The sequence below is a fragment of the Culex pipiens genome, chromosome 2, assembly GCF_016801865.2.
Source record: "Culex pipiens pallens isolate TS chromosome 2, TS_CPP_V2, whole genome shotgun sequence".
Classification (NCBI taxonomy): domain Eukaryota; kingdom Metazoa; phylum Arthropoda; class Insecta; order Diptera; family Culicidae; genus Culex; species Culex pipiens.
In genome coordinates this window covers 66,005,626-66,025,405 of record NC_068938.1, presented here as the reverse complement: position 1 = coordinate 66,025,405, position 19,780 = coordinate 66,005,626, and the positions used below count along the sequence as shown (strand labels likewise).

At 37.0% G+C, this 19,780-nt stretch overlaps 1 protein-coding gene across 1 annotated transcript in view; it reads left to right on the top strand.

Moving 5' to 3' along the window:
- Positions 1–19,780, top strand: part of LOC120418429 (ATP-binding cassette sub-family C member Sur) — a 303,151-nt gene that overhangs the window by 235,789 nt on the left and 47,582 nt on the right. Inside the window, exons 8-9 of the mRNA XM_052708136.1 lie at positions 1,219–1,356; positions 2,907–3,069. Of these exons, the coding sequence (XP_052564096.1) occupies positions 1,219–1,356; positions 2,907–3,069 (301 nt within the window). The remainder of the gene's footprint in view (positions 1–1,218; positions 1,357–2,906; positions 3,070–19,780) is intronic.

The following is a 19,780-nucleotide window of genomic DNA, read 5'->3' as shown; positions in this document are numbered from 1 at the left end:
AGTCTGCTAACGAAGAAACCAAAACTCGGTAAACTGTTTTTGAAAAAAAGTATCCCTCATTCTTCGTTGTGTTGATAAGGGTTTCCAGCGCTGGCTTTTGATGTGCACACAGAATGTGGGGAAATTGGATCCGAGCCTGGGACTTGCCAGAGGTTTATTTTAACCTGGATTTGTACGAGGAGTGCCATTTTGGTTGGCAAATAATTTAAACATCTTGATGTATTTAATGGGAAACTTAAACATAGTTGTAATCATCGCAAAATTAGACACTAACCAATTTCACAACTTTTATTTAATTCTTTCAACTAATTATTGAAACAGATTATTGGTTTTGAGTTTGCTATTAGAGGTATGTATACAGATTTTTCAAAATAAAATCTGTTTTGTTCTTGAATTAATTACTTTAATCTATTTCTAGATTTCTAGAGACTCCCTACATTTAAGCTTAAAAGCTGGTTGGAAATAATGGGTATTGTACTTCTTTGATGTTATTATCGTTAGGCTTGGTGAAGCTATTGTAATTGAATTTCCTTTCTCGGGACAATGATTGAAATTACTTGCTTTGGTGAATTGACTCTCAGGTGGTTTTTGGATCTATTAGGAGCAGTTATTAGAATATTTTTTTTAGGTAGTCAAAAATTGTTTTTCTTTTAACTCGAGCATGAAAAAATTCCATGAGTTGTGTGCCACAGTGACGTATAGATATAATCTTTCATACAATCCTTTGAAAAAAAAAAAACCCATCTGGGATTTTAGGAAAAAAAATAATTTGAGACAAATTTGTATTTTGCCATGAATTCAGAAATTGAATAAAATTTTGTTCGGCGATATCAAATTTGTCCATGCCATAAATAATATCTGGACAATGTTTCACCAATTTCCTCTTTTTCGTGGATCATGCTTTTAAATTAAACATTTTCCACCCCGATGACGTTCAATTTCCATCTGGTGCCAGGATTAAAGACATAATGGCTTACTTTCGGTTGGCTGATGTTGGGATTAGAGGGGGCACGTCCTGGCGTGACACGAGGTGGAACCACAATCTGTTCGGTTTGTTATTCATGAACCCTTCCCGGAAAGATCGGTGGGATTGTTGTCCGCAGAAAAGTGAAACTGAGGTTTTAGGTGGGAGGGAATTAACCGGATGAGTGCATCCATGCCGTGGGTGTCCCTTTACATCCCGCATTTTAATCCGAAAATCTTTTTTTTTCATTCCAGATTGGAGTGGTAATGTATCTTTTGTACCAGCTGTTGGGCGTTAGCAGCATAATCGGCTCGGTTGTTTGCATCGTCACGATGATTCCTCTGCAGTTTCTAGTTGGCAAGATGATGTCCGCCAACTCGAAGAAGGCATCGGTAAGTGGTAGACAAAAATACAAAAATACAAAAATACAAAAATACAAAAATACAAAAATACAAAAATACAAAAATACAAAAATACAAAAATACAAAAATACAAAAATACAAAAATACAAAAATACAAAAATACAAAAATACAAAAATACAAAAATACAAAAATACAAAAATACAAAAATACAAAAATACAAAAATACAAAAATACAAAAATACAAAAATACAAAAATACAAAAATACAAAAATACAAAAATACAAAAATACAAAAATACAAAAATACAAAAATACAAAAATACAAAAATACAAAAATACAAAAATACAAAAATACAAAAATACAAAAATACAAAAATACAAACAAAAATACAAAAATACAAAAATACAAAAATACAAAAATACAAAAATACAAAAATACAAAAATACAAAAATACAAAAATACAAAAATACAAAAATACAAAAATACAAAAATACAAAAATACAAAAATACAAAAATACAAAAATACAAAAATACAAAAATACAAAAATACAAAAATACAAAAATACAAAAATACAAAAATACAAAAATACAAAAATACAAAAATACAAAAATACAAAAATACAAAAATACAAAAATACAAAAATACAAAAATACAAAAATACAAAAATACAAAAATACAAAAATACAAAAATACAAAAATACAAAAATACAAAAATACAAAAATACAAAAATACAAAAATACAAAAATACAAAAATACAAAAATACAAAAATACAAAAAAACAAAAATACAAAAATACAAAAATACAAAAATACAAAAATACAAAAATACAAAAATACAAAAATACAAAAATACAAAAACACAAAAATACAAAAATACAAAAATACAAAAATACAAAAATACAAAAATACAAAAATACAAAAATACAAAAATACAAAAATACAAAAATACAAAAATACAAAAATACAAAAATACAAAAATACAGGAATACAAAAATACAAAAATACAAAAATACAAAAATACAAAAATACAAAAATACAAAAATACAAAAATACAAAAATACAAAAATACAAAAATACAAAAATACAAAAATACAAAAATACAAAAATACAAAATTACAAAATTACAAAAATACAAAAATACAAAAATACAAAAATACAAAAATACAAAAATACAAAAATACAAAAATATAAACAAACTTACTGAGAACTTTTGTGCTCTGATTTATCATTACTTGCCAATTGCAGTGACTGTTGTTTCATTCATTCCAAGTGAACAGTTATGTTCAATTAAATCTCTCCAACAATGCACTCCTGTTTCAGGATTAATATTGAAATTGCTTCCATTGTGCAAGGGTTTCATTCACATAATGCTTCCCCAGTCGTAAAATTGTCCCACTTTTCCAACTTTCCCCCAGTAAACATTCCATTTCCATTATCTGCGAGGGACCATCATCGCAATCGATTCCGAAGTTCTCGCTGACATACTTGAACGGATGGCCTCATTTTCAGGCTTCAGACTTTATATATTTTTTCCATTGATTACGTTTTCTTCCCTTTTTTTCTCCCTCTCAATGACAGGAATGCACCGACGAGCGGCTCCGCTGCATCAATGAGGTCCTGCTGGGGATAAAATTAATTAAACTCAGCGCCTGGGAGGGCGTCTTCCGGGAGAAAATTTCGCACGCCCGCCGCCGGGAGCTGCGCCACCTCGATCTGGACTCGTGCTACTGGACCATCATGAGTAAGTGGAATTTTTGATCGAGTTTTATTTTGTTGTTGTCTTGTAGTTTCTAGCCCAATTGAGTACTTTTGGAAAATGAACGTATTTCAGGTGATTTTTTTTTTAAAGGAACATATTTTTCTAATCAGCATTTTATGGATGAATTTGCAAATAAAGTTGAAATGTTGACTCTTCTTCAGTCAGTCCGTCAGGAGGTCCTTGAATCAGTCAGAGCGAAGATCAAATTGGCTTTGATAATCTTAATTACTGCTCCCCGGTCTGCGCGCTGCTTGATACAGAAAAATAACTCAGCGAGGGACGCTGGAAAATATTGGATTTTCCACGAGTGACAACACAGCTTTGATTTATGACGAGCGATTTCCCGGTCCGTGACGAATTGCGAATTTGCTTGTGAAGGGTAGTATTCGTTGAAGGACGATGAGTTTTTGATGCTGACGAATGAGGAGGGATTTTAGTTTGAGATTGTGAACATCGGAAGCAATTTGTGCTTTTTCAGCAAAACTTGCACCGGTGAATAGTTGAGTGACTGCGAACTCGTTGAAAATTCTAGTCACGAAAGGGATTCTCTAAGGTAGTGAATGCTTTTAACTTTCCTTTGTAAATGTTTGTAGTTTTCATTCTAAATCAATCAGTTGTGTGGCCTACCCAATTTGCGAAACCCTTTTTCTAATGGGTTAGAATCAAATAAGTGAAATAAAAAGAAATCAAATTATGGTTTATGAAGCGTTTTCAAAGGAAAAAGCCTCACAGTATTTTGTTGGAAAAAAAGTATAGCATGTAATAAACTTTCAGCCTTTTTTCCTGATCAATTATGTTGAATGACGTGTTTTTTCATGGTTATATGAAAAGCTTGATTTGGCCGAACAAGCCTTTACAACCGTTATTTAACACTTCAAAACCCAACCCTTCTAAATCAGTTGAGCAACTCTGTACAAAATCTAGGGCGTTCAATTTTCCTGGGTTTTAAATTTACAGGGAAATGGAAAAAAATATTTTTGAAATCCCGGGAATTTCCAGGATCTCGGGATATTTTTGAAATATTCATAAAAACCATTTTTCAAAACATTCGGTTAGTTTTATATGCTTAAAATGGTAGAATAATGTGATAACTATTAACTGGTGATAATCTAGAATACAATATGAACAGTGACAACATTTTAATTAGAAATCAGGTTGTATTATTTTGTTGTGCTTCTAATTTTAAATCAACCACAATTGTTTGTCTAATACGATTCACAATGAATAATTTTCTTAAAAACAAATTTAATTGGTGTATTTTTTATAAGACTAGAAAAACTTAAAAAAATTAGGAATCTTTGACAATTTCATGAAAAAAAATTGAATAAGAAAATGACAGCTAGTCAATGTTAAGTGTTATATCCGGTTCTAATTTAGTGTTTTGGATTATTAAATACTTTTTGTATTATCTATCTTAATCCATTTCAAGAAATTTAGGAAATCATGCCTATCATTCCGAATACGGACAGTAGATATAATCATTTAATTTGTAAATCGTTGTACTACTGTAGTACTTTTGATTTGTACTAATTGTGTTATTCTGTTACTGTTTTTACCGAAATCAGTCAAAAATATCAAAACGTTGTGAAATAATATGGCTTCAACCAGACGTGCATCTTCACTAAGAGCTCTTCTTAACGGCACTTAGCAGCTGTTCCAATACGTTACATTTGTCTTGATTCGCGCCAGATGCCGGTACCTTATTTTTATTACGTCCTTTTAGGTACTGCGAACACATAGGGACCGAGGATCAATAGTACAGACAATAAAAGGAATAATTATATAATAAGAACATTTATTTTGAACTCAAAAACAATAATATTCGTTAAGTAGTGATTAATCTATTGATAGTAACTTAAAAACAAAGAAACAATTTAAAGAACTGAACATTTTACGGATCTGTACACTAAAATTTTAAACAATTTTCCTTAACCTTCGGGAGGTCGCGCTAGTGTACTTTGTACACAACTTTTGAAAATTGTTGAAAAACAATGTCTTTTCTTTATTCAAAATGCGTGAAACCCAGGTGTATGCTCAAGTTACACATTTTTCTATAAGAAAACATATGAAAAGTAAAATTTCTGGAGTAAAACCTAATTTTAATGATTTTTTGAAAAAAATTGTTTTTGGATGTGTGTACAAAGTACACCAGCGCGACTGCTCGTGTGAGCTGCTTTTATGCAAATATAAAATATTTGCAGTTATTTGAAAATAATTCCAAAACTAATGCTCTAAGAAGCAAACAATGTCCAACAAAATTGTAGGAGAGGTCTTATAGAATACCATGAATAACCTGACCACCCTCCAGATTGTCCCGGTGACCCCCGGGGATGTTCCGGAGGAGGGACAATTCCGGAATTGTGGTCCACCGGACATGATGGGTATCAAACTTCAAGATGTTCAAAGATAAACAAGACTATTGACATTTTGAGGACCATGAGTGACCTAACCACCCTCCAGATTGTCCCGGTGACCCCCGGGGATGTTCCGGAGGAGGGACAATTCCGAAATTGTGGTCCTTCGGACATGATGGGTATCAAACTTCAAGATTTTCAAAGATAAACAAGAATATTGACATTTTGAGGACCATGAGTGACCTGACCACCCTCCAGATTGTCCTCGTGACTCCCGGGGATGTTCCGGAGGAGGCACAATTCCGGAATTGTGGTCCACAATTTGGTTGAGCGAGAACTGCGCCACCTGCTGCCAAAATCCTAAAGCGATGTTTTTCCCCATACATTTTCGCGATTTTTCACATACAAACTTCAACAATAAAAAGCGACCCCTAAATGTTAACCGATTTGGCTCAAAATTGGCACAGTTACTTATTACTAAAGAATCGAGCCAGGGAATAGCTCTTAATTTTTTACATTTATTTTTTATTTTTTTCTTGTCACCGTTCTGGCCAACCATATCTCGAACAACGCAAAATTATACGGTCAGCAGATGGGGGGGAGGGTAGGGGTTAGAAAATTGAAATTACAGGCTACGGTTTCAACATTTCAATGAAAAAACTGTTTTGAAATGCATTATACTGCCCATGTTCGCATAAATGTCCCATATGCAAAAACAGCAAGCTGAGAAAAACGCATTTGAAGTTTGTCCCATACATAAGGCTACGTGTTAAGTTTTCGCGAAAAAACTGGATTTCCTCCTGATTTCTAGAACAAAGTACTGGATGTTATAGGCTCTTTTGAAAGAGCACAAAATTTTGAACCAAACTGCATATTTAACTCAAAATCGATGAAAATGCATATGGGACATTTATGCGATCATGGGCAGTATACATCTGTTCAATGGTTATGCAATCATAAGTTTCCAATATGTCTTAGTATTGACGAAAATTTTATTTAACAAGCCCAAATAAGCTAAATATGATAATCAGTGCAGAAAAAGGCGTTTCAGATTGTTTTGAATAGATTTGACTTCTATTTCCATTGAGATTTTCCAGTTTCATGAAAAAAAATTGTCCCCTGATTATTCGAACCATTTTTGAAGGTAAAAGAGGCGGGCGACATAAACTTTGAAAATATTTGCATAGGCGACATAAACAATATTTGCGGGCGACATAAACTTTGAAAATATTTGCAACGGCCTAACTAGTTGAAAGCAAATTAACTCACTTCGTTTCGGACAACAGAACTCAACGCGTCGGCGTTATTTATTTGAGAAATACTCAAGAATAGATTTCCAGATATTCCAGAATTATTTTTGATCAAACAATATAAACACCTAAACTCCCAAGCTCGACAAAAAAGGGGGAATTTGTATGGAAACTCCCCCTTTTTCTCGAGCTTGGGAGTTTAGGTGTTAATGGCAAAGTTCACCATTTTCAACATCAAGTACACTCAACATGTCCAAAATCAGTTTTTGACCGACCTGGCCACTTTGGAACCGGGTCCAGTAACCCCGGTGAAACCAGGAATGTGGCCAACCACGCAGATATTCCAGAATTATTTTTGATTAGGCGATATTTATGTTAAAGTTCACAATTTTCAACATAAAGTACACTTATGATATCCGAAATCATTTTTGAGTTGATCTAGCCATTTTGGAACCGGATCTTGGTACTCTGATATTTCAGATTACACCGGAGTACCTGGAATCAGTCTCAAAGTGGCCAGATTATTCCAAAAATGATTTTGGACATCATGAATGATCTTTATGTTGAAAATGGTATTAGTAAATTCATAATTGTAGCAACATCTAAACACGACACATAAGCATCTGGACAGCTTGATCTATTTTGCAATTTCTGAAACAAAAGGTAACAACTTATGAAACCCCGAGGTGCTGAAAGGCCAAATATTGCTTTACACTTCGAGTTTTGTGAAAACGTAACGTAATGCTTGAGAATAAGCAAACTTCAATGATTACCAGCACTTTTCTTCTAAGGGTCCGAATAATATATAAGAACAATGTTTTATAATCAATAGTTTCACAAAAATATAATATTGATGAGACATATTTTTGACTAAATTTTTGACTAAGTTATACTAATATTGAAAATATTTCTAATGGAGCACAAACATGTAAAAGATAATTATCAAAGCAGGAAAATGCACTTTGAATTAATGCTTCCATCCCGGGAATTCCCGGGATTTTTCCTAAACCGGGAATTCATGAATCCCAGGATTTTGTATTTTGTCCCGAAATTGGAAAAAAACAAAATTTTGGTCTGGAAATTCAGATTTTGTTGTGGAAATATATGAACAACGATAAAAAATTAAACATATATCCAGAGTTTTTATCAGCATTGATTTGACTTATAAAGCAACATTGTTGAAAAGACTACGTATATTCGTGATTTTAAATTTAAAAAAATAATATAATTTTAAATTATTTTTCATGAAACATTTTTGGCAAATAAAGGCGAATGTATCGAATTAAGACAGCTGTTTTTGTCAATTTTTTGCATAACGTTTTGATTTTTTTTATTGATTTCAGTTAAAACAAAAACAGAACAGAACAATTAGTACACCGCTCTCCAAATTAATTGGTCTAAAATCTCCTGTACCTACTGAGACGTAGTCCCGATTTTCTCTAGTTGGCGGTAGCGACTTAAGATATTTTGTAAAATATTTTTTTAAAAACTGCTATTCTTGTTTAGATTGAAGTGTAGATTATTACCAATGAATAGTATTGTGCTAATTCTATGATTTTAAGCTTGAAAAACATGATAAATATTTGAAATCATAAATTTAATTACTGTTTTAAAAATTTCCCTGGATCCCAGAAATTCCCGGGATTTCAAAAATATTTTTCCCGTTTCTCGGAAAATTCAAAACCCGGGAAAATTGGACGCCCTACTTTGAATTGATTTTAGTTGGAGGCACTTCTATTTCATTGAAGATTTTTCAATCAATTGATGGCGATTGCAACGCAGATTTTTTTATATGGAAAATTGTTCAAAATGGAGGGAGAGATGGGGGAGGGGGGGGGGGAGGGAGTGTCTCTGGAACAATCCGGTGGTTGGTCAATTTACCAATGGATTCTAAATATTAATGTTTTTGTTTATCTTTGAAAATCTCGAAGTTTGATACCCATCATGCCCGGAGGACCAGAATTCCGGATTTTCCCTCCTACGGAACATCCCCGGAGGTCACCGGGACAATCTGAAGGGTGGTCAGGTCAGTCATGGTCCTCAAAATGTCAATAGTCTTTTTAATCTTTGAAAATCTTAAAGTTTAAAACCCATCATGCCCGGAGGACCACAATTCCGGAATTGTCCCTCCTCCGGAACATCTCCGGGGGTCACCGGGACAATCTGGAGGGTGGTCAGGTCACTCATGGTCCTCAAAATGTCAATAGTCTTGTTTATCTTTGAAAAACTTGAAGTTTGATACCCATCATGCCCGGAGGACCACAATTCCGGAATTGTCCCTCCTCCGGAACATCCCCGGGGGTCGCCGGGACAATCTGGAGGGTGGTCAGGTCACTCATGGACCTCAAAATATAAATAGTCTTGTTTATCTTTGAAAATCTTAAAGTTTAAAACCCATCATGCCCGGAGGACCATAATTCCGGAATTGTCTATTCTCCGGAACATCCCCGGGGGTCGCCGGGACAATCTGGAGGGTGGTCAGGTCACTCATGGTCCTCAAAATGTCAATAGTCTTGTTAATCTTTGAAAAACTTGAAGTTTGATACCCATCATGCCCGGAGGACCACAATTCCGGAATTGTCCCTCCTCCGGAACATCCCCGGGGGTCACCGGGACAATCTGGAGGGTGGTCAGGTCACTCATGGTCCTCAAAATGTCAATAGTCTTGTTTATCTTTGAAAAACTTGAAGTTTGATACCCATCATGCCCGGAGGACCACAATTCCGGAATTGTCCCTCCTACGGAACATCCCCGGGGGCCACCGGGACAATCTGGAAGTTGGTCTGGTCACTCATGGCATTCTATAAGACCTACCCTACAACTTTGTAGAACATTGTTTGGTTCTAAGGACAGTAGTTTTCGAGTTATTTTGAAATTTCTGAAATGTGTACAAAGTACACGACGCGACTGCTCGTGTATTTTTTTTTGACGCGACTTCCGAAAGGTTGTCACCTCCCCATTTCCGGGGAAAGTGCGAGCATGAGACAAGATGGAGTACTATTGAATAGCAGGAGTACCATTTCCTGCACAGATGCAATAGAACACAGCAAACAATAAAAATGGGTCGAATTCCAACAGAATCCCAGATAATCAACCAGCCCTCCCAAGACAAGGATAAATTCAACCTACACAGAAATAAAAGAGGGGATTTTAGCGTACTTACATCTATATTGGCGAACTAAACCTAGTTGGCGTCCTTAAAACTAGAGTTGCGGGTGTAAACCTATGTGTGTGAGTGTGACCCCCGTGTATCCCTCGACGATCCGGAACAACGTTGCTGCCCGGGCAGAACCCAGCTTGGTCACCGGCGAGAACGCCGGCCATCCGGTGCACTTGCCCCGCCGTCCAGTCGGCAGGAATGCACAGCAGCGCACTGCTCCACACCACGGCTCCAGCCATGATGGAATTTAGCTTGCGAAACAGGAAATGAAGGCCTGCACAATGGCAGACAGAACAATTAGAACACATTTCAGGGACGAAGCACATTTTGGGACTTATTTTAGAGACGGTTTAGCAGCTTTATCTTACCGATCTCAAGTACTCCTATCTACTCCAGCATGGCCATGCTTTCCATGCTGATCGTAGACGCCACCTCACTAGCACACAAAAAGTACAGAAAAGACTCAAATTAACACCAATCAAGCACACGAGGGAGGGTCGCCACTCTACCTCTCCACCACGACCAATTTACGGTGTCGCGGCACCTCGCACTCCAGTGCGGTTATTATTCCACGCCTTGTTCTTCCTCCTAGGCGAAACAATCAAAATTACATTTATGCTAACACCACAAAATCCGCACAAATTACACTGGTGAGACGGTTTTCACCACAGAGATTCCTCGAACAAAACTTCTTCTTGAGGTCGATCGTCCGGCGGAAAAGTTGACGGGTTGACGATCGACGCGGTCTCCTTTACGCTAAACCAGTGACTGATGACGATCTGCGGGCGACGATCGGCTATATTGGTTGACCGATCGCGCCTCGTCTTATCACTCACGGCTCTGGTTGATGTTGGCCGATAAGAGATTGGAGAGTGAGTACCGGGGCATCGCCAGGGTGGCTGCTCGACTTGATTTCCCCCTCGGGAAATTAGTTTGATGCTGGCATGGTTGATGTTGGTCCGGTATGTTGATGTGGTGACGAGCATAAACATAATCGGTGGATGTGCTTGTTGTGTTTTGTGCTAGGGTAATTAATCAACGATCGGCCTTCAGTTTTGAAATTGCCCAATATCTAGTGCATACGTGCCTTATGTGCGTACGGTTAGCTGGGAGATCACGCACTCGCGAGAGTCAGCGCGCAATCAGCACCGATCGGCTGCTGGGAAGCCGCGATCGATGATGATGATGGTTCTTGGCTTCTTGTTTGTGTTGTAAGTGTAGTGGTTTTATAAAAATTCTAGAAGACAAAAGATCAAATTTTGCCCTGATTGGGATGGCTTAGGGCACTCTTCTTATTATTCGCAGACTTCTACTGTTGCGATGGTAAACTGCAGCAGGCAGGTTACAATACCCCCACACCAGACAGAAATATGGGATTAGTATCAACCAAAGGAAGATATCTAAGACCAGTATTGCTGTGGTCGCTAGACACTCCTCGTAACCCACTCTCCCACAACAGACAAGCGGAATCCAATTTAATAAACTCACAGTTAAAACAATCCCAGTGTCTTATTATGATACAGTTCTTTTCTTCTTGTAAGTCCATTTGTTCATTGATCATAAATTGGATTCTGGATTCAGTACATTCAATTAGGTTTCGATAAATACATTCTTGGTACACACACTCTTTCAAAAATTCCTAGGTAAAATTGAATTCATCCCATTCATGCAAAGTCGTTCATGCAACACTTTAAAATAATAAATTAAACTTTCACACACTTTAAAATCAACACTAAATCCCTTCAATCATTTTTATTCATTCACTCTCACTATCAAACAATCTCACTCATTAATTGGGTGGCCAACCCTCATGTATACTATCAAACATACTATATCATACTAATTTCACTTAAATAAATAATCACAACACACTAAAATTGAAACCTAATCAGTTAGTACGAATCTATGCGGGTATTAAATCCTGAGCAGCAAAAATACCAATATTTCTTCCTTCTTCATCGGCTAGCTCATAAGATGAAGCGCCTTTTCTCCCAATTACTTTACATGGAACATAAACTGGGCCCAATTTAGCTGCATAATTATCTGGGGCACTTGAAATTTTGAAGTTCTTCTTATACACTTTTTGACCAACATTAAATTCCTGCGGCACTGTTTTATGTTTGCTATCGTAACTCTTTTTGTATTTATTAAATTGTTTTCTGTTATTTTCAATTACTTTCTCATACAACGGACCAAGCACCGCCCTTCTCTGCTGGACAAATCGGTCAGGTGATGGGTCAGAAGTTTGACCACCTTGATGATGATCTCTCCCATCTAGAACCGACTCAAACCCATGCGCTAAGAAGAAAGGTGTAAATCCGGTTGAATAATGTTTTGTATTGTTAATTGCAAATTCTATTTCTGATAAGCGACTATCCCACAGTCGGTGATCTTCCTGGCAGTACGTTCTAATACAAGCTAATATAACTCTGTTAACGCGTTCTACCGGGTTGTTTTGACAATGTCTTCGACTATTTTTAAAATGATGAACATGATATTTTTGTAATAAATCTTGAAATTTGTTGCCTAGAAACGTCACAGCATTATCCGATATCACAACTTGCGGAGAACCGTATTTTAAAAACCACTCTTTTTCTATAATTTCAGTTAAACTCTCAACACTTATCTTTCTCACAGGAAATAATCTGACAAACTTTGTAAAAACATCTAAACAAACTAACAAATCCATATTACCATGTTTACTACGAACAAAACCACTTATGTAATCTAACGCGATCATTTGAAAAGGACGAGTAGCATTTTTATGCTCCCCCATCGGCGGTACAGTTGCAACAGTTGGATATTTTGCTTGTTTACATTTAGCACATTTAGACAAAATTCGTTTCACATCTGATTTCATTTTTGGCCAGTAATATTTTAATTTGATTCTTTCTAACGTTTTATCAGTTCCTAGGTGCATTAGTTGTTCATGTTGTTCTACGACTAACTGTGTGACTTTGTCTGGTGGAACAACTAACTTCCACTCAAACCGGTTACCTTCAAAGTCTGATCTTGCCGCGATGAATTTGTGTAAATCTCCATTCTCAATTTTGAAATTCGGGTAGTCTTCGGGGTTGCTAGTTACTTTTTGTTTTAAATTTGTGAACCAAGTTGACGTGGAATCAGTGAAGATAGCACATACTGCTCGGCTCAAAGTATCACAGACAATATTCTCTTTACCTTTCCTATGCTTAACGGTCATCGCATGGCCTTGCAGTTGCACTGACCAGCGAGACAAGCGTGACCCTGGCCTCCACTTAGAATCTCGAATGTATGTTACCGCTGAGCAGTCTGTAATTAATTCAAAATGTGAACCCTCAACATATGTTCTAAAATGATCAATTGATTCAAGTGCAGCTAATCCTTCCTTTTCTGTCGCAGCATACTTTTTCTCACACGACCTCAACTTTCTGGAAAAATAGGCAATAATATGTTCCTTCCCCTCAACCTCTTGCGTTAAAATACCTGCAATGGCAAGATCACTTGCATCAGTTTGAATTTTAAATTCTTTCGACCAATCGGGATTAGCGAGAACAGGTTCAGACATGAGACATTCTTTTAGTTTAATAAAAGCATGTTCAGCCTGATCGTTCCACTGAACCTTCTTGGGTTTACCTTTGAGCAAATCTGAGATTGGGGCTGCAATCCCGCCAAAATTTGGAATAAAACTACGATAATATCCTGCCATCCCCAAAAATCTGCGAATCTCCTTTGGAGTTTGTGGTCTAACAAACTTGGAGATCGCTGCCACTCTCTCAGGGTTGGGTTGATAGCCCTCTTCAGAAAGAATGAAACCTAAATATTTGATTTTACGCAGACAGAATTTACATTTATCAATATTCACAGACAGATTTGCTTCACGTAAACACTCGGACACAATTTTTAAATACTTCACATGATCTTCAAAAGTCTCTGTCGCAACAATGATGTCATCGAGATAGGAAAAAATATATGGCTCGAACATTCCCTCTTTCAAAACTTTATCTAAAATCCTGGACAAAGTTGCACTACTATTTATTAGTCCAAATGGTAATCGTTTGTATTGATATAAACCTCTTCCTATTATTTTGAAACTACATAATCTCCTAGACTCCTCAGACAACATCACTTGCAGAAACGACTCCTTTAAATCTATCACAGAAAAGTATTTATTTTTGCCTAAGTTACTGATAATTCTCATTGTACTTGCCAATGGATAAGCATCCCTAATTGTTTTCGCATTTAACTTTCTAGCATCAAGACACAGCCTCATTTCACCGCTTTCTTTCTGAACTGGAACAACATGCAAAGCCCAGTCAGATCTTGAAGGTTCTATAATTTCCATCTTAAGTAAACGATCAATTTCTGTATAAACTTTCTTTTGAATCGCAGGTGAAAATGGGTGTGGATTAAGATGAATTGGAGTGCTATCACTAAGTTCAATTGTGTGTTCCATAACATTACACGTTTCTAAAGTCCCTGGTTTTGACACCTTAAATGAATCAGAGATTACTTTCATTTCCTCTGCTTGTTCAGCAGTGAGCACATGGGCATCGGGATTTCGATTTTGACTAGATTCAGTATTGTTAACAAAATAAGTTGATTGCTCAATACAACAAACATTATTACGATCACAACCAGAAAATGACAAAGTAATATTAAACAGTTTAAAAAAATCCATCCCAAGTATGCACCTGTTGTCTAACTCCGGTACAACTAAACAAGGTAAAATTTTAGTAACTCTATCCACATTAAAAGGTACATCAACAAAACCTAAAACTTCCATCGCATCACCACTCGCTGTCGAAATTGAAATCTCATTCTCTAACGGTTGAATCTCCAAAAAGCTAGTAAGATTTCCAAAATTTTCTCCTACAATTGACACATTACTACCACTGTCTAACAATCCATGCAGTTGCAACCCTAAAACATTGAATTTTAGAAAATATCTCTGATCGCCACTAAAATCAACACAAACTTCATTCACACTTTCAAATGTCCTTTCATATTCCCTATCAGAATGCTCTGAATCAGATGCACACTCTCCACCCACATCAACTTCATCTGCTATTTGCTGAAATAAATCTATCATCGGTTCAGTTCTCCCACCTGGAGGATTTGCGGGGGAGGGGAAAACCACCTCCTTCAATTTTCCCTTCGCCTGTTTTTTTCTTCACAGAATGGACACTCCTCATAATGAAATTCTGGCAAACCACAAATACAACAAAAAACATTGCGACGAGAATAACAAGTACTAAAATGATGTCCAAACTTACGACAATTTAAACAAATACGACCATCAGGTTGTTTGTAATAATGCAAAATTTGATCCCTATTTAACGATCTCCAACCATTCTCTGGATAGAACTCTTCTTGCGTTCTTCCTCTTTCTTGAGTATTTTGATTTCTGTTTGTATTCTGGTAATTTTGTTGTTGTTGCTGGTTGTTTCTATAGTTGTTTTGATTGTATGAACTAGACTGACCTGTATTTGAATGATTTTGGTTAGACTGACTAGATCTTGTTGTATTTTGGTTTGCTTGATTGTGTCGATTGCTATTTTGTTGATTTGTTTGATTATTCCTTGTTGTTGATTGACCTGCATGATTGTCCCTATCCTCACGACTTTGATTAACTAACTGGCTCTGATTTTGTTGATTTCTCCTACGCTCATGAGGTTCTTGCAGTTTGTAACTCGTAGATGGTCCTTCCGTAATGATTTCGTGAATATTTTGATTATCAAACGACTGTACCAGACGATTCATCAACCCTTCATTGCAATTATCAATTCTGCCACATAGATCTTCTAGCTCATTGATGCTCATTCCCTTCCTTTTGATTAGCGCCAACCTGTCCCTGTAGTGCCACTTCATTGTGTGCCAAATAATATCAAATTTGTCTTCCTCAGCTAGTGGTGTTGTTCGGCACAAAAAGAACTGCTCCATCCTGACCAAAAAGTTTGAGAAAGTTTCATTTTTGTTTTGTGACATAGAAAACGATCTCACTTTGATGTAATGATCAATGTTGTTCGGCAGGTACTGATGTCTCAAAGCATGAATGAAAAAATCCCAATCTTCATTCCTAAAAGTCGGCCACTTCGAAACAAACCAATCCTGAGCTGGCCCAACCAGTAACAAATGTGCTGATTCAAACAGCTCTGATTTAGTCACCCGCTCAGAATGAGCAAAAAATTCTACTCTGCGCAAAAACAAATTCAACCCTATACCATTGTCTGTGCCACTGTATTTGATGGGCCACTGCGATATTGGTAAAGTCTTCTTATTCGCCCTACCAGAAGTGTTCATGTTGTAAAACAACGGATTATTCGAAAAATTAACATTCTCAAAAGAAGCTGATTTTATGTTAAATCCAGGCGGCAAAAGTTTTTCAGAATCCTCCGGCTTAACTTCATCTAAATTAGGTGGCTTATCAAGGTCCAAATCAGGTGCACCTCCCTTATCATCTTTAGATTTAGATTTCTTCTTATTCTTCTTCCCTGACTCATCTTCCTTCTTCTTGTTCTTCTTATCTTTGGATGGTTTTGATTTTGATGATTCGGGATTTTGAGGATCAGGATTTGGAGGATCAGATTTTGGGGAATCAGGTTTAGGTTTTGGTGGCGGCGGGGGAGGATCAGGGATGGGACTCTTCTTCTTTGCTGGATCATCTTTTTCGCACCTTTTCTTCTGCTCTTGTGATTTGCTTGCATAAACTTCAGATAACTTCCTCATAAATCTCGGCGAAATTGTCAACCTTTTGATCTGCTTGGGGTTCATTTTCTTAATATTCATAACCGGACTAGAACTTTTAACGCTTTCACCCGTACTATCACTACTTTCAGTTTCACTCTCAGTACCCGATGATTCCGTAGCACTGGTCTCAGATGAGGTCAAGAAAATTTCCTCTTCTTCTTCAGCCATAGTGTCCTTTTTCACTTAATCTTTCACAAGCACAATTTAAAAAAATAAATAAATAAATAAGATAAAAATGATTGAATAGATTTCCAAATCACTCACACAACAAATTATACTTTTCTAGCAAAAACTGTTTACATGAACGATACTTTGAGAATCGGCCTTCATCCTGCTTCATTTCCAAATCCACCATTTACTAGAATTAAAATAATAAATATTCATGCAAAATTCTAAAAGTTCTAATATTTTTTGGTAAGAATCAGTCAGACAAGAATCAACCTCCGATAAATCGTTACTCCTCGGGGTCATAGGGCGTCATCGTCAGTGACTCAGCGCTGTTTCCAGGTTATCAAGACCGAATTCGAGATCCAATCAAGATCCTATTACTGACCGTCATCGTCTTGGACTCAAGTCTCCAGCGAGGCCGGTTTCATCCTGCAAAACTTCTTTTTTTTTATGTTTTCTTCTTAAAGTAGTTAAAATTCATGCAAGTTCAAATTCATCATTTATTTACAGCCAAAAACAAAAAATCATATATACAAATGTACAAAATATACAAAATTTCCTCCCATCACTTCTCGTATTGAAAATATTTACAAAAAATTCTCATGATCACTTCAACCTCAACTACATCTGGGAGAAAAATCAAATTAATCCCAATCAAAACGATCTATTTACAGTTTTATGTTTCAAATTTATCACTTTTCATCAATTCTTGTGTGTGTACACTATTCCATCGTTGGCGATCTCTTGAATTGATCACATAATCCTAGAAAATCAAAATCAGGAGAGAATATATGATTAGTTCAAAATTATGTACAAAATTTACAAAATTTTCCACGTTCAGGGTTATTTACAATTCCATTTGCAAATTATTTACAATTATAACTAAATATTAGTATATTATTTACAAAATTCTAAAATTAGTGAATTATTTACAAGTTTCTAAAGCTAGGGAAATTATTTACAAAAATCCAAAGAATGGGAAAATTATTTACAACAGCTAAGAATTAGAAGATTACAAATTAAATGTACAAAATCTTCTTTTATTTCACAAAAAGCAACGCTGAAAAATCCTTTTAAAATGGCTGATTGTTCAGAAGACACTGGTAATTGATTCCGCTGTACTTTTATTAACGTTGGGCGCCATTTTGTCACCTCCCCATTTCCGGGGAAAGTGCGAGCATGAGACAAGATGGAGTACTATTGAATAGCAGGAGTACCATTTCCTGCACAGATGCAATAGAACACAGCAAACAATAAAAATGGGTCGAATTCCAACAGAATCCCAGATAATCAACCAGCCCTCCCAAGACAAGGATAAATTCAACCTACACAGAAATAAAAGAGGGGATTTTAGCGTACTTACATCTATATTGGCGAACTAAACCTAGTTGGCGTCCTTAAAACTAGAGTTGCGGGTGTAAACCTATGTGTGTGAGTGTGACCCCCGTGTATCCCTCGACGATCCGGAACAACGTTGCTGCCCGGGCAGAACCCAGCTTGGTCACCGGCGAGAACGCCGGCCATCCGGTGCATTTGCCCCGCCGTCCAGTCGGCAGGAATGCACAGCAGCGCACTGCTCCACACCACGGCTCCAGCCATGATGGAATTTAGCTTGCGAAACAGGAAATGAAGGCCTGCACAATGGCAGACAGAACAATTAGAACACATTTCAGGGACGAAGCACATTTTGGGACTTATTTTAGAGACGGTTTAGCAGCTTTATCTTACCGATCTCAAGTACTCCTATCTACTCCAGCATGGCCATGCTTTCCATGCTGATCGTAGACGCCACCTCACTAGCACACAAAAAGTACAGAAAAGACTCAAATTAACACCAATTAAGCACACGAGGGAGGGTCGCCACTCTACCTCTCCACCACGACCAATTTACGGTGTCGCGGCACCTCGCACTCCAGTGCGGTTATTATTCCACGCCTTGTTCTTCCTCCTAGGCGAAACAATCAAAATTACATTTATGCTAACACCACAAAATCCGCACAAATTACACTGGTGAGACGGTTTTCACCACAGAGATTCCTCGAACAAAACTTCTTCTTGAGGTCGATCGTCCGGCGGAAAAGTTGACGGGTTGACGATCGACGCGGTCTCCTTTACGCTAAACCAGTGACTGATGACGATCTGCGGGCGACGATCGGCTATATTGGTTGACCGATCGCGCCTCGTCTTATCACTCACGGCTCTGGTTGATGTTGGCCGATAAGAGATTGGAGAGTGAGTACCGGGGCATCGCCAGGGTGGCTGCTCGACTTGATTTCCCCCTCGGGAAATTAGTTTGATGCTGGCATGGTTGATGTTGGTCCGGTATGTTGATGTGGTGACGAGCATAAACATAATCGGTGGATGTGCTTGTTGTGTTTTGTGCTAGGGTAATTAATCAACGATCGGCCTTCAGTTTTGAAATTGCCCAATATCTAGTGCATACGTGCCTTATGTGCGTACGGTTAGCTGGGAGATCACGCACTCGCGAGAGTCAGCGCGCAATCCGCACCGATCGGCTGCTGGGAAGCCGCAATCGATGATGATGATGGTTCTTGGCTTCTTGTTTGTGTTGTAAGTGTAGTGGTTTTATAAAAATTCTAGAAGACAAAAGATTAAATTTTGCCCTGATTGGGATGGCTTAGGGCACTCTTCTTATTATTCGCAGACTTCTACTGTTGCGATGGTAAACTGCAGCAGGCAGGTTACAAGGTTAATATTCAAATACTTAAAGTATTCGATAGGATACTAAGTATATAGCTGTTCCACTATTTTTACATGAAAATCTGAATTTCCAGACCAAAATGTATATTTTATTTTATTACGGAAAAACCGGGATAAAATTTAAAAAAAAGGGAACAGGAAATTCCAGGTTTTGCTAAAATCTGCCGATTTTTTATTGAACTTTTTTATTTGGCTTAAACTTTATGGAGACCTTCCCTAAGACCAAAGAAGCCATTTTGTGTCCTTGGTTCACCCATACAAGTCTTCATACATTTTTGGCAGCTGTTCATACAAAATGGTACGTAAATATT